The sequence below is a fragment of the Pomacea canaliculata genome, linkage group LG10, assembly GCF_003073045.1.
Source record: "Pomacea canaliculata isolate SZHN2017 linkage group LG10, ASM307304v1, whole genome shotgun sequence".
In the NCBI taxonomy this organism is placed as follows: Eukaryota; Metazoa; Mollusca; class Gastropoda; order Architaenioglossa; family Ampullariidae; genus Pomacea; species Pomacea canaliculata.
In genome coordinates, this window is record NC_037599.1 from 24,480,083 (window position 1) to 24,494,813 (window position 14,731).

The 14,731-nt window shown below is 43.2% G+C and overlaps 2 protein-coding genes across 2 annotated transcripts; both read right to left on the reverse strand.

Moving 5' to 3' along the window:
* Window positions 1-1,583: 1,583 nt before the first annotated feature.
* Window positions 1,584-8,492, reverse strand: LOC112574418. The gene is made up of 14 exons (XM_025255485.1): window positions 8,351-8,492; window positions 7,993-8,082; window positions 7,195-7,318; window positions 6,653-6,826; window positions 6,370-6,479; window positions 5,842-5,956; window positions 5,258-5,406; window positions 5,031-5,100; window positions 4,423-4,656; window positions 3,920-4,162; window positions 3,343-3,582; window positions 2,963-3,010; window positions 2,567-2,596; window positions 1,584-2,191 (listed from the first exon to the last, which is right to left on the reverse strand). Exons 2-14 carry the CDS (start codon window positions 8,002-8,004, stop codon window positions 2,103-2,105), a joined length of 1,638 nt encoding a protein of 545 aa, XP_025111270.1. The 5' UTR covers window positions 8,005-8,082; window positions 8,351-8,492; the 3' UTR covers window positions 1,584-2,102.
* On the reverse strand, window positions 8,478-14,388 carry LOC112574419. Its single transcript, XM_025255487.1, has 9 exons — window positions 14,257-14,388; window positions 12,477-12,576; window positions 11,832-12,056; window positions 11,528-11,661; window positions 11,109-11,220; window positions 9,996-10,156; window positions 9,730-9,852; window positions 9,306-9,422; window positions 8,478-8,614 (listed from the first exon to the last, which is right to left on the reverse strand). The coding sequence occupies exons 1-9, from the start codon at window positions 14,257-14,259 to the stop codon at window positions 8,570-8,572; spliced, it is 1,020 nt and encodes a 339-aa protein (XP_025111272.1). The 5' UTR covers window positions 14,260-14,388; the 3' UTR covers window positions 8,478-8,569.
* Window positions 14,389-14,731: the final 343 nt, after the last annotated feature.

Below are 14,731 nucleotides of genomic sequence, written 5' to 3' on the forward strand. Positions count from 1 at the left end.
TTTATATATAACTTTAGTTTCCTGATAAGCAGATTATGATCTATTACATCAAAGGCTTTGGTAAAGTCAACAAATCAGGCAGCAAAAAATAATTGTCATTAATATTGATTAGCCATTGTTCCACAATAGATGTCAGTGAAGTGTGGCAGAGTGACGTGTGCGTGCGAGAGAGAGAGAGAGCGAGAGAGGGCGTGGGAGGAAGAGACTGATGAGACTGAGATACTAAAGTCGATGATGGTGTGTGCGACAGAGAGAGAAGAGGGGAGTGCAAGTCTAGTATTACTAATGACACACCTCCCTGCATCTGACTTATCTTACCACCTTTGCCTGTCTCCCTGACCCTTGTGTATCTCCCTGAAGGTGCACACGTCTGAAAGTCCTAGTGTCTTCGTGGCTAGTTTGTACCTGACACCAGCTCCTATCTCTATACACACACGCCCACCTGTCCCTTGTCAGAGGGCGGCTCCGTGGCTCAACACTGAAGGTTTGCTGCCCTGGGTTCAAGCTCTCGTCTCGGGCAGGCTGTTCTTTCTGAATGTGGCATCTGTTTACAGACTTACCTTATTGTCATGATGTAGCTGCAGTTGCTGGCTCGGCGTACAACACCAATTCCTCTCTGCCCCTGTCACAAGGTGTTATTGCTGTGAACCTTCATGTCCCAGAGCTCGCATATGTTCACTCTGTCTTTTTACACTAAAACCTTATCTCCACAAGACTGGCTACAACTCACCTGTAAGATGGCAACTCATTTCTGACTCCTTATCATCGTCACATTTAGTATGACCGTTATGGTGATACATTCTTTTATTTTAATTCCATTTTCTTTGCGCTTAGCATTACATTTATTCTTTTCTTTTTTTTTCTTTCGGGAGAATGAATAATATCTGTTTTATTTTTATATAGTGTGTACATGTGGTGTGTTTGTGTTTTTATGTACATAGTGTGTGTTTGTGTGATGTTTATGTGGGTGTACTTGTGTGTGTGTGTGAAGTGTTTGTGTGTGTGCATAATGTGTAGTGTATATATATACTTTATGTGCCTGTGTGTATTTGTGTTTGTGGTTTATGTGTATGTATGTGGTATATGTATGGAATATGTGTTTGCACATGTGTATGTCTGTGTATTTGTTCAGGGTTAATGTGTCTAGGTGTGTATTTGCTGTATATATATATATTTATACACAATGTGAGTGGTGTATGTGTGTGTACATAGGTGTATGTAGTGTATGTGTGTAGGTGTACATGTATACATATGTGTGGTATGTGTATTATATGCATATGAATACATAGGTGTGTGGTGTATGCATGTAGGTGTATATTTGGTGTTTATATGTATAGAAGTGTGTTTAGTGTATGTATGTAGGTATGTTTTTGGTGTTGACATATACATCTATCAATGAAATAAATCCATTATATTTTCATGGATGAGTGTGTACTGTCTATATATGTATTACATGTGTGTATAGATTTATTTGTGAATATGTGTGTATATACATTCACAACCAAGATGGAAAATGTCCTAACTACCAAACACAAGAAACAAAGAGTGTTTGCAGACATTACTTTTTACAAAAGTGTTTTAGCTGAGAGGAGCTGTTACCATTTTTATTTTTCATTAAAAAACAGTTTCAAATCAGTTTCATGAATTGAAAAGATAATCAGTAATCAGATGTGAATATAAAATACATATGTACATGGTATTGCACACACAGTGAGTGATACTTTATGCTCCAGAGATGATAAATGTTGGAATGACATAATCACACAGAATGGATTTACATTTGTGACAGACAGAGTTATAGAACTTATGTTTGATGGTTTGTGATAAGAAGAGAGCACAGGTTTGCTGGTGTATCGCAACTGGATTCTCCTATTTATAACAATGAAAAAGTGACAAAAACTAATGGCCTCTTATGATCCTTACTGGAGAATAGCTTATTGTAACCAATATTTATGACAGAACTATGGACAGCCTGTACACGACCCTAAGCTCTCCTCATTGTGTTCAAAGGCCTGTCATTTGAACCTTTTACAGAAGTGACTTCACAATCTTAGGATGTTGACTCTTTCTCGTAGGAGACTTTCAGGTTGTCGTTGGCATTTTTAGGTCGGACATAGAAGAGGTAGATGGCAGCGAGTGTCAGCAAGGCGCTGATAACCAAGAGTGTGATGGCCTAGACCAGCCATGGAGCCTGCACATGGTCACAAAACATCAACACTCTGCCTCAGAAGTTTGGTTATTAGATAAGTAAGGAAGACATTACATGCAGACGAAATTGACAAAACAAATACCACATGACTTCTGCCTTCAATTATGGCTGAATCCTCTCTCGTTGCAAATAATAAATAAAGAGTAAGAGAAAATTATTTAATGAAAAAAAAATATATTGAATATCTGTTTCTTCCTTTTGCCAAAACTGACATGAATCTTAGTAAACACACACAGACACATACAAAAACATATACATATACACAAAAACACAGACAAGGAAAGGTAGAAAGAGAAAAAGAGTTATAGACAATGGCTGTTTTCAATAATCTGTTAAAAATATTTAAAAACTCCTTACCTGAACTGTACTTGCCACTGGTGCTTGAGCCTGCACAATGTCAACAACAGGTGAGGCACAGGGGAGACAACTGGACTGATCAGTCCATAATGTTGGTGAATAAGCTAATGGTTAGTGGAAGTTAAAGGTGGAGAGAGGTGCAGTGTGGAGTCAAGTGATACATGAAGGTGAATGCTTGCATCTCGAGCACGAAGGTGTTAACCCACAGTCTGAGCAAACCATTCTGTCGACCTCTGCCCTCTGTGTAGAGCAATGGCGCCCGACTGGCCTTTACAAGTAAGTTTGGATTTTGTTGCTGACCTGCGTGTTGCCGTCTGTCTTCACTACTGTCCATGAGATGGTGGTTGCTATGGTACTACACTTATGTCATGTAGTATGTGTGACATGCCAACTCACCGGAAGATGTAGAGTCGCCCGACTGAAGGGCCCCTGCGGTATACTGACCTGAAACGTAACGGAACGTCACCGTGTTGTGCGTATAGAGAGGCATGAACGTCACCACAGGACTAACACCTGGCTAAGCTATGGCTATATAACTATATAGAGCTTGACACACACTTACATACACACACACTCTCACACACTCTCACCGACACTCACATACACACACTCACCGATACTTACATATACACACACTCACATACACACACACGCACATATACACACATACAAACTCACACACACACACACACACACACTCTCACATACACACATACTCACATACACACTCACACACACTCACACACTCACACACACACACTCTCACCGACACTTACGACTGAAGACGTCACAGTAGGCGCTGGCTTGCAGCGTCACCTGCCCGGTGCTGGACACGGACGCGTCACTCAGACGACACTCGGTGACGTTGCCGCAGTAGTCGAAGCTCATGCACGTGAAGCCCGGCTCCTGCACGCACAGCTTGGCGCACTCCTGCGCAGTGACGTCCTGGATGATGCGGTTGTCGCGCAGCTGCACGACCTTGTGCGCAGTGGACAGGAAGTCGGCCATGTAGCTTCCTGAAATCAAGGAAATGACAGCTTCACGCCACAAGCTGAGGACAGGACTGGACTTACACTAGAACACGCCACAGGAAACGTGCCATTCGATCAACGTCGATAACCTTATCTTCCTTCTCATCTTCCTCAACGATAATTAACGCATTGTCACTATTATCGTCGCGTCTATCGATATTGTGACTAGTTTGGTCTATTATCATCATGTCAGCACGTATAACCGTCTTCCTATTTTATTTTGTCCTCCTACATCCTCCTCCTCCTCATCATCATCATCATCATCATCATCATCATGTCGTCGTCGTCGTCGTCGTCGTCGTCAATGGTACGTCAGACTTACTGGAGTAGTGGGCGCAGGCTGGCGCCTGCTTGATGTTGGCCTTGGGGACGTCGTAGTAGTGTGTCCGCCCCAGGAAGCAGGTCCTGATGTTGGAGCAGTAGTCGAACGACTCGCAGTGGAAGCCGTTGTAGTTGTTGCACAGCTTTGCGCATGCGCTGTCGCTGATGACGTTCTGATAGATGGCGTCAGTGGCAGACAACACTGTCTGACCGTCAAATTTCTCGTAATCTGACGTGTAGTTTCCTGTTGATGTACAACAACAACTGAAACACTTCTCTCAAAGTCTCGCACTCACCTGTCTACGCATGCATATACTCGTACATGGTGATCTCCGTCTGCTCCCCATTAAGGGTGGTGAAACACAATGGGGTACAGCTTGTAATGACAGTAACACATATACACACATATCCACAAAAAGACAAACACAAACACACACACACACACAACACGCACACAACATACAAACAATACACACAGACCAACACTCAGGTCAAGCTCCTCACTTCTGTAGGTGTCACAAGAAGGACTTCGCCTCAGGAAGCTGGGGTCATCGTCCGGGTGGTGTCGGGACATGAAGCACGTGCCTGTTGTGTAGCAGTAGGAGAAGGACTGGCAGGTGAAGGTCAGTTCGTTGACGCATGCAACAGCGCAGTCATCCACGGACACCCCCGAGATGCGGTCATCTGACCCCTTGCCCTGTGTACCCGGCCTCGCCGTGAACTGCTGGATGGTGAGGGCTGCGGGTGGGACGGAGGCAAAGACAGACACATGTACATGATGCTGAGGTCAGAACCGCGGTGAATGTCGGGACAATACATTATTTGACATTAGTACAAAGTTGACTATTAAAGAGAAATGTGAGTCAGTAGTGTCAGATGCTGTGATGCTCACACTTCACCGAGTGCTGAGGACATTTAGTACAGAGGATATTTAAAATTAAGAAATGCTATATTATGAAAGCGATTTGTTTCAAAAATGTTGGTGTGTAGTGACATAGCTGTGTCCATCTGTTGTTGTGTTAACGGCGCACAATGGACATGTCTGTACAACTGTGTTTTATTGTTGAGCGAGGTTTCTGTGTACTTAGTATACCGTACACTAAGATACATACAGTCTATCGCTGTCCTGCCATTGACTGGAGCCACTTGGTCCGTGATCCACCTCGCGGTTAGTGTTATTTTCTAAAACAGAGGATGATATGATGATGATTGCTGTTGTTATGATTACAATTATTATTATTTTTATTTTTATTTTTTTCCATTTGGCCTTATGCAAAAGGTAAAATTCAAGAACATTTAAAAGCACTTCGGAAGCCGGGGAGACTGGGGAGACGTGGACCTGATCAGGACGAGTCGGCTGGGAGCGACTTCTGTTGAACGGTGAGCCACTCAGGGGGACATCAACCTTCAGGCCGGTGCCAAACACCAGGTTCTTGAGGGCCACCCATGCGGTCTGCAGGTCCGACTGCTGGATGTTGGTGGTCACCACTGCCACAGGAATCAGCATTGAGAGCAAACAGTCTTCCTTAGTAAGATAATTTACCAAAATACTTGAATAAGTCTTGCTAGCAAACTTCTTTTTTAATCCAGGAAATATAACAGTCTTATTTCAATCAAACTTTTTGAAAGCTACAACTTAAAAATATGAAAATATTTAATTTGAAATTGACTAAATAATAAACATGATGAAGATCAGAAAACGAAAATAGTCTTAGTGTTCGCAAAAGAATGGTAGAGGAGGAGAGATGAGACAAAGTCGCCGGTAGTTGTCGTGTGGTGAACGTGCTGAACTATGAACCTTTATTGACGAGTAATGAACAGACATGAACACACTGTTTTCTTGTTATGGAAGGATACAATTTGGGGCTTTATTGACAAGTGTGTTTATATGTGGATACAGATACATGTAGCCGCCATACATACGGGGGTAGAAGTCGCAGTTGCTGTTGTTCATGATGGCGAGGGCGGGAGAGTTTGGAGGCAAGGTGGCGAGTCTGCACACCTGGGATGCGGAGCAGTAGTCAAAGGCCGTGCAGCCCTTCATTGACGAGAGAAGAGATGAAGATTAAATAGCGACGACAACAGCCGAGGTCATTTTCAGACAATATTTACAAGAGGAGGTTAGTGCCGTGCAAACACTATAGTCACAAGAAGAGAGGTAGTGATCTCAGGAAAAAATTCAGAAACTAAACAAACTATTCAATAAATAAAAAGGAAGCATTTTTTAGTTGAACTATACTAAAAGGAGTATTTTTTTCTCTTAAGTCTCTTTATTACATACAGCTTAAAATTTAAGTGTGAGGAAATATTTAATAATTGTTTCTAGGAGGGCCCCTCACACTCTTCTTGTTTCAGTTGTATTCCCGTAGTCATTTCTGACCCCAATGGAACCACCGTTTGTAACACATGCTGGACACTGAATGGTTTTCCCTCCTCCCCACCTGGTCTTACCTGAAGGTTGTTGCACTGTGTGGCGCAGTCACTGACGGTGATGATGTTGTTGAGGAAGCGGCCTTGGCTTGACTGTTGAATCATCTTCCCGGGGTTGTACTCGAACTTAGCTGAGCGACAAAGGTGAGCATTGGTAATGAGTGTGCTGACTGACAATCATCTCGTTCTGCCCACTTCACCTCAATGTGTGTGAGAATGATCTACAAGTGTATCAGTCTTTAGTCTTCATGACTACCACAGGATGCTACAGCGACTGTCAAGGGGAGGTAAGTGAGCCGCTCACCTGTGATGGGAGGGGCGTCGAGTAAGGTGCCCTTGAGGAAGGCGATGCCCCCGGTCCACGTGAGTTGTAGGTTCTGCAGCCTCAGGGGACTGATTTTAATGGTCTGGGTGATGGAGGATGCAAGCAGCTGGACAGCAGTTCGCCGCAGTCCTGGCAGCGGTCTGACGGTCGGCGCTGGAATCAAGTCCCGCAGTCAGTTAAAGATAAAGTAGAGGCCCAGCACATCTCAGTACAAGCTCACTGGCTTCAAGGATGGACCTGTACATCTACAGTGGGGTAGACAGGAACAAGCCGACAAACAGACCGACAGTGGGAAAGAGATACAAAGAAAAGGATTGTAGAGAAGGGGAGGGGGAGAGGTAAATGAAGAAAGAAACGAAAAACCTGTCTGAAAAATTAAGGAAGAAAGGTCAAAATAAAGCAAAAAAAAAAGAACGAAATAAAATAACAAATAAAGAGTCAAAAATGTGTAAAATATGGCATAAGTTCCTTGGTGGAACAGTTTTATAAAAAGCGCTTGGAGTGATTAACAATCCATTTACTGGTGAGTGCGATCTGGAAGTCGATGGACTCGTTGTCCTCGAAGCAGGCGGTGACATCGAAAGCTCCGGGGTTGGTGTTGTCTTGGTCGAAATCGTAAATGTTGTAGGCGTTGATGAGCTGATTCTGTCGGGAACAGAAACAAGGGTTGGTGAACACTTAGCTGTCCTCGAGATTAGTCACGTGACTTTATCTCTAGTCACGTGACACTAGTTACGTCCCTGTATCACGAAGTGCTTGTCTGCCTCTTACACTAAAAATATTTCCTAAATTTAAATTAATTGTAAGTGATGTGATCCACAACACAGAAACAGGACCAGAAAAATAGATTGTTACAGTTTGTATTTTTTCTTTGAGGCGTTATTATTTATTTGTAGATAAAGATTTTTCAATATTTTACTTGTCTGTACCACGCACTCATCTGTGTATCAGTATCTCTCAAAGGGAAAACAATTAAATTTTGTTTTTAAGACCTTCACTTAGTTTTGAAGGAGAGCACAAGTAAAGGTCAGGAGTCAAGTATTTGAGACCATTCTTCTCCTTGCTGCCAGCTTTCTGTGAGGGCGGTGCCCATCTCTCCATCCCTGTCTTCCCTTAACCCTCTTGAAGTCAGGTTGTCATTGCCCGCCAGGTGGTCGATTGTGGAATCTGACTCGGGCATCGAACCGGTTGGGACACAGTAGAGTGTTGGTACATGTGTACACTAGCAACAGTGTGAGCGAGGGTTAAACTCCTGAACACATACAGTGATCCCCCAAACCCTCGTGTCCGTGATGTGATGACCACTGAACACTACTCACGTTCTCCCACATCAGGATCTTGACAGGCAGGGAGGCGTTCAGGAAGGGGTTGGGGCGCTGCGGTCCCACATCCGTCACGTACTTGGTGCTCTGCAGCAGACACACCGGTCAAGCGGTCACGTGACAGGAAGTAAAACTGGTGAACCGATGGTGATTGGAAATGAAAGTAACACCAGTCGAGTATCATCGATCCTCATTAAAATATATTACCTTTGTTTTGAACGATATCGCTAGACAAGAAATTATGAACAGTAATGTTAAAACACTGGAAAAATGACAATGAAGGGCACTAACTCGGGTGGAAATAAAGGAAATGGTAAAGACAGGAGATGATGATGATGATGATGAATAATCTCACCTTGATGAAATAAATTTCGTAGAGAACTAATCCACGATCAGGTATGTTGTTTCATGAGTTTCTGGAAGACATCGGCCTGCACTCCGCGCACCTCCCTCTGCCCCGCGTACTGTATGTTACCATCGAGGTAGAAGAACTGCTGAGGGTTGCGCATGCTCTGTGTGTCGCGAGTGATGTTCAGCGAAGAATCGAACCCCATGGATGTTGTCGGAAGAGGGTCTATGCTGCAGACTTGATTGCTCTGATCAATGGCATATTGCACCCCTACACAGGCCAAAGGTAAAGATTAACATTTGAGTAATTAATAATATTAAATGCTCGGAGAGAATCATTCTTGACTACAATACGATGCTAACACAGTAGACAGACCCAAACACACGGACACCGGAAGTTGTTCAAGAAAAGAACAACTCATTTATCTCTGACTAGTATCACACATTTCTCTAATAGCTTCCAGGGTGGATGCCTGAAGTGCCAAGGCAAAGGAGCAACATCAAGAGGACGTGTCCTGATGACAGGATCTTACGACCCTCGCTAAAGAGATGACACACGATGTTTTATCTGTTACTGAGTCCTCTGAATGTCTTGTGCTTGTAAGCGGGGTGTAGTCGGGTACGTGGCAATGAGACTGCAGACCAGCACATCCTCCTCCTTGGTGGCCGACAAATCGACAGACGGCGTGTGGTCGCCATTGTCACAGAAGTGGTCGGCAGGACATCACCAACCATACTGCATCATCACTGCTCCACTTCTAACAGTCCACATCATGACTGTCACTGTCAATGACATCACTACTGCTGTCTCTCTTACTGCCAGCAGCACAAGTCACAGCCGCAGGATGTAGGAAGGCAGGAAGGCAGGGGTGTTGGGGGTAAAGAAGGGGGAGAGGAAAGAAGAGGAGGGAAAGGGGAAGAGAAAGGACAGAGAGAGAGAGAGAGGACATTCGGGTGGCTACCTGTACTGAAGTCATGGATGACGGTGTAGGGCCCAGTCCGCTGAGTGTCGTCGATGTGGTGATAGGCGCTTGACGCGAGTCATACCTCAAGAGTTGCATATCGTAGTTGTACCAGATCTGTGGACAGTTGGACAAACACACTTCACTCCACGTGACCATGCTTGTAAAATACACAAGACAGTTCATTGTTTCAACATGCGGTCAGGAGACTTTCCCACATCCCAGTATTCACAGTCTCTAAAAGTAATCGTGTGATAAAATATTTGTTTTTGTTTATTTTTCATGTTTGTAAAATGGACATCGACGAACAAACAAACAGACCGCCATCTGGTCGACGGACTGACTAACTGACAGAAACAAAGACAAAAGCCAGAAAAGACAATGGAGGACAAGTAGTTGTCATGTGTGCTGATGAGCTACTCACGGACAATTCTGAAGTGTCTGACAGATTGGGGTCGATTATCTCCTCCTGGTAATAAAAGCTGTTTTTAAGGTTGGGTACCTTGACTGGGCTGGACCGTTGCAAGCAGAACACTCCGGGTGGTGTCTGAAACACAAACAGCAAGGTCAGAAACTTGTTTTACAGCTCATGAATAATTGAACAAATGCACCCTTTGCATCGATTTCATCGATTGATCAATTCTACTTTAGGGGAAATAAAAAGAACACATGAAAGAGGAGGCTACTCACGTTTAGCATGTTCTCGGGGTCGTCAATGTAAGGTCGAAAGTTCACATACTGATAGATGTGATGGAATTTGGTCACGGTGCCATTCGGGTGGGTGGTTATACCCTGAACTTCAGCTTGTGCTGGGACAGGCTGAGGTCCGCTGGGAGAAGTGTAGTTGGCAACTAGAGTGGGAATGATAGATATTCAGACATTAATACTGGCGGTCTATTATCTACCATCTTCATCACATGTTTAGAGTCCAGTTCACAGCGACAGTTTTGAAAGCAAATGGTGGGCCCATGAGAAATGATTTCAGAAATCATAAATTTTAATAAGACAGTGATGGCTTTGTGATCTTAGAGAATCCTTTCAAGCGTTTTATAGAAAGTAAGAAACAAGTAATTTTGATGAAAAGTAATTTTGGAGTTTTTGAAATCATTGTTCAAATGAATATATTGCTTTCAAAGGTACTGTATAGAATATGATATAAAATATGTATGCATTTAATATTTATTTATTTATTAAGATGTGTAATATGTAAGCTAATACATAATGTAGCATGCAATGTAATTAATGTACAATTATGTTTGATGTATAGTAGGTGTCCTGTGGAAATACTTCCTATAAAAATATTTCGGTTTTGAAGAATTTGAATTCTCCAGAGTTGACGGATTTTGTAAAATATTTTGGTCTTGCATCAAGCTTTCAACATTTTCCGTTTTTCCCAGTGTCCCAGCACCAGCTTGAGAAAGTGTTTCTTTTAAACTTTTAAATTGGAAGGTAAACTCCCCGAGGTGAGATGTAGGTGTAGGTGTAGGGGGGGGGGGATTGGTGTTTTACGCCGTGTCAGCAACTAAGGCTATATTACGGCAAGCAGCCAGCCCTGTAAACAGATGCCACGTGCAGAGAAAGTACAGCGTGCCCGAGATGAGAAACGAACTCTGGGCAGCCAACCTTCACTGTATTGGTGACAGGCGCTAACCGTTGTGCCACCGGACCGCTCGTGTAGGTGTAGGCAAGGTGTAGGTGTAGGTGTAGGTGTAGGCAAGGTGTAGGTGTAGGTGTAGGTGTAGGTGTAGGTGTAGGTGCTGGCATGGCGGAGCTCTAATGGACTCAAGCAAACATCCGGTGTACCTGTGAAGTAATAGTCAACACGAAACGTTGAGTTCATCTGACTCCAGTGCATACAGGCTGACCAGTGGTCAGCAGGAATCCCGCTATCCAGGGTTTGTCGTCCTATCATAACCTGAAACAGTTAATGTGTGTATCACAAAATGTCACACCGATGTAGAAGATGAAGTCAGTCAATAGGTCATAATTATGAACATCCGAAAATAGTTCCTTCTTGCACCGAGTTCTCAAGTGAAAGGCTGATAGTTTTTATTGGAGGGGGACGCTGTTAGTTGTCTTAATAAAATAAAACGGTTTCTCGTCCTCTGGCAAACGTGACCGGAGTGCCTTCCCCTCCACAGCTCCATCATCTTGAGGAGGTACCCTGGGTTACTCGCCTCCCGAGAAAAGGAAGGAGCGATAACGGAGAGAGGGATGCCTACCGAGTTATTTGCTAGTTGTAGGATTCTTGATGTAGAGAACATGTGAGGCATGGAGGCCCCAGAGCTGGAGTTGGACCCTCCGAACAGCTGTGTGTCGATGTCCGCGGTCATGTTCGTTGCTGTGCACAAGTCATCTGGAAAGAAATGTAAACATTTGTATCAGAGGTGTACTCGACATCAGATGCTGGTGAAAAGCCTGGACGATGGAAACTGCTTGTCGTGGTGGGAGGTCAGAGGTCGCCACTAGAGCCTGTGACCTATGACGTGTCAATGGAGGAGTGTAAGAGAAAGCAATCCTCCTTACTGTTCTTGTCACTCGTTCCCGCCTGACTGCCGAAGGTGTAGACTTGGTTATTTTTGTAGTCAAGGATCAGGGTGGTCCTCGAGCCATTGAAGTACATGACAAGAGCACCAGCCTTCATCGCTTCGTCGGCGTATTCTTTAGCATCGATCGTCATGTTCTTGTTGAGGATGATGACCCTGATGTCAGTTGAGAAAGCGTTCATAGGGATTTTCGGGATAGCGGTGCCTGTGGGACAGAGACAAGGAAAGGTTTATTATTGACAGAATGATTAATTATTGTCACAGAATTAATACATTTATTACTGACACAGACCTCGACAGCATCTTCCGTCAAAACCGGCGATGAAGACAGCAAAGATATACCTCTGATAACCACCGATGGATAATAACGAGAAGAAAACCTAACTACAGACTACGACCATGACTATGTCAACAACAACAACAACAACAACAACAACAACAACATAATGGAGAATACCACATCTTTCTTAAAACATTCTTTTACAGATGGCTGCCCACACACAGAAGCTGTGGGACTGTGGCTTTTTATCCCTGATATCCCATGTTGCTTTGCTGTTCCTTCTATCTATCTGTTTGTTTGTTTGTTTGTTTGTTTGTTTGTTTGTTTGTTTGTTTGTTTAGTTACCGTTTTTAACGGCGCCAACAGTCATGTTAGCACACGGATCATCCCCCAGAGTTGTGGAGGATGCCAGAATCACGCAGACCACGAGGCGGGCAAGTGACCTCTGGAGAAGAAGACAAGAAAGTCAAGTTACTGAAGCTGAAATGTATGAAATACAATAAAATGTATAAAATCACACCCTGGAGTTATTGCTCCTGACTTTTAAAGACTTGCCTCCCTTGCAAAGCGCCTGTACACCAGGGACTGACAGATGAGGTTGATGTAGAGGATACGGACATGAAAACATGCATCAGACTTTTGGAGTGCTATTTGTGTGTGTGTGTGAGTGTGTGTGTGTGTAAGTGTGTGTGTATATATATGTGTGTGTATGTATGAGTGTGTGTGTGTGTGTGTGTAAGTGTGTGTGTATATATATGTGTGTGTATGTATGAGTGTGTGTGTGTGTGTGTGTAAGTGTGTGTGTATATATATGTGTGTGTATGTTGATGTGTGTGTGTGTGTGTGTGTGTGTGTGTGTGTGTGTGTGTGTGTGTGTGTGTAAGTGTGTGTGTATATATATGTGTGTATGTATGAGTGTGTGTGTGTGTGTGTGTGTGTGTGTGTGTGTGTGTGTGTAAGTGTGTGTGTATATATATGTGTGTGTATGTATGAGTGTGTGTGTGCACGCGCTTAAACACGTGTGCACTGAGCTAAAACCTGAGTCTGTTCACAGCAGGAGTGAGAGAAGGAAGGTAGTGATGTGCTGCCGGAAGAAATGAGTAAACAGCTGGATGTAGACACTGGGGGAGCTGTGCCTGGAGGGCCTGCCAACAGATTCTTCTCTCTTTGTGGCTCTTAATTGGATAGGAAAGAGTTTCCAGACTGATGTGAATCCAATGTATGTTTAGTTTTACAAAATGTTGTGAATTCAGGTTAAAATCGACAATGCGATCTTCACTTTGCTTCTACTCCTGTTAAATGTATCGAAAGTTTACTTTCATTTTGATTGCAGAAACACTTTATCATAAAATACTTTTTTATTTGTAAGGTGCCAGAGGGTTATTTTCTTCAGCACAGAATTTAATCTTTGCTCGATATTTTCTGATTAATAATTAAAAAAAAAATATATAAGCTGAGCTCGTCTCCATCAAAATTCCACTTGTTTTATAATTATTATTTTAAAAACCTTCTCTTAACTGTTTTTGTCTTCAAAAAGATGGGCTCATTAAATAGGGCCCTTTAGAAACTATCCGAAATATCTAAAAGAAATAAAACAAAATGTTGAGGCATGTGAAGCGCTGTGACCTCCCTGATGTCAGGGTCAACACAGGCGCAGCGAATGATGGGATGTGGGCTGAGCATCACTCTGACCTTTGTGTCCTCACTGTGTGATACATCTTGTGTGTTGTTTGGTGCTGCAAAGGTTTTGTACACTTGTCTAAAAGTACCTGGGTGGGGGGTGTCTACGACTACCTGTGGGTGTGGATGAGGGCCACTGAGTAATCGTAATGTGTTGAACGACTGTCAAGTGGACTTAGCAACGACCTCAGAGTCATTTTTAGTATGTCGTCTGCAGAAATGAGGTGCAGAAAAAACATTGAATAAATAAAGATCCAGCGAGATATAACTACTGTACTTTCTATTCGTCTTACGAAGAACCATCGTCATTAACGACAAGAACAGAGAGCTTGTCAACCATAAATAAAGTTTCAAAGACTTTTAACTAATCTGGAAATTTCCATGTATAAAAAGTACAATTGTCATACAACTCGGTTACACAAAAGCTTTAAAACTGGATACGAACCATGGTTGTAAAGATGTGTTGATTGAAGGCAGTGAAGAATCCCTTCTTGTTCTGAGTCGTGGAAACAACTTAAGGAAAAGTGTAGCAAGGCGCAAGACGACAGCGACAACCGCTGATAACTGATACAAAACTGTGGCGATAAAAAGGCGAGATAAAGGTTCCCACATGATGACATGCAGGCTGATAACACAGGGGATAACTCGCTACTCCAAATGAGAACAGAATTTGAACTGAGCCTTTGCTTATTTTTCAATTATTTTCAGACGACAAAATATTTAAATTATGTTTCGCTGACAGCCTCAGACTTTCTGCGTTGAATGGTTATACCCAAGAGAAATAATTCAATAAAGGGCAAAGTGGTTGTGATGACGGCTGAGGTTCAGAGGTCACTCTGGCCATACATGTCATCAAGATGTATTAGGGAGATGTTTGTGATTAATCACATCTAGGCAGCTATGTATTCTTTGGAAAACGA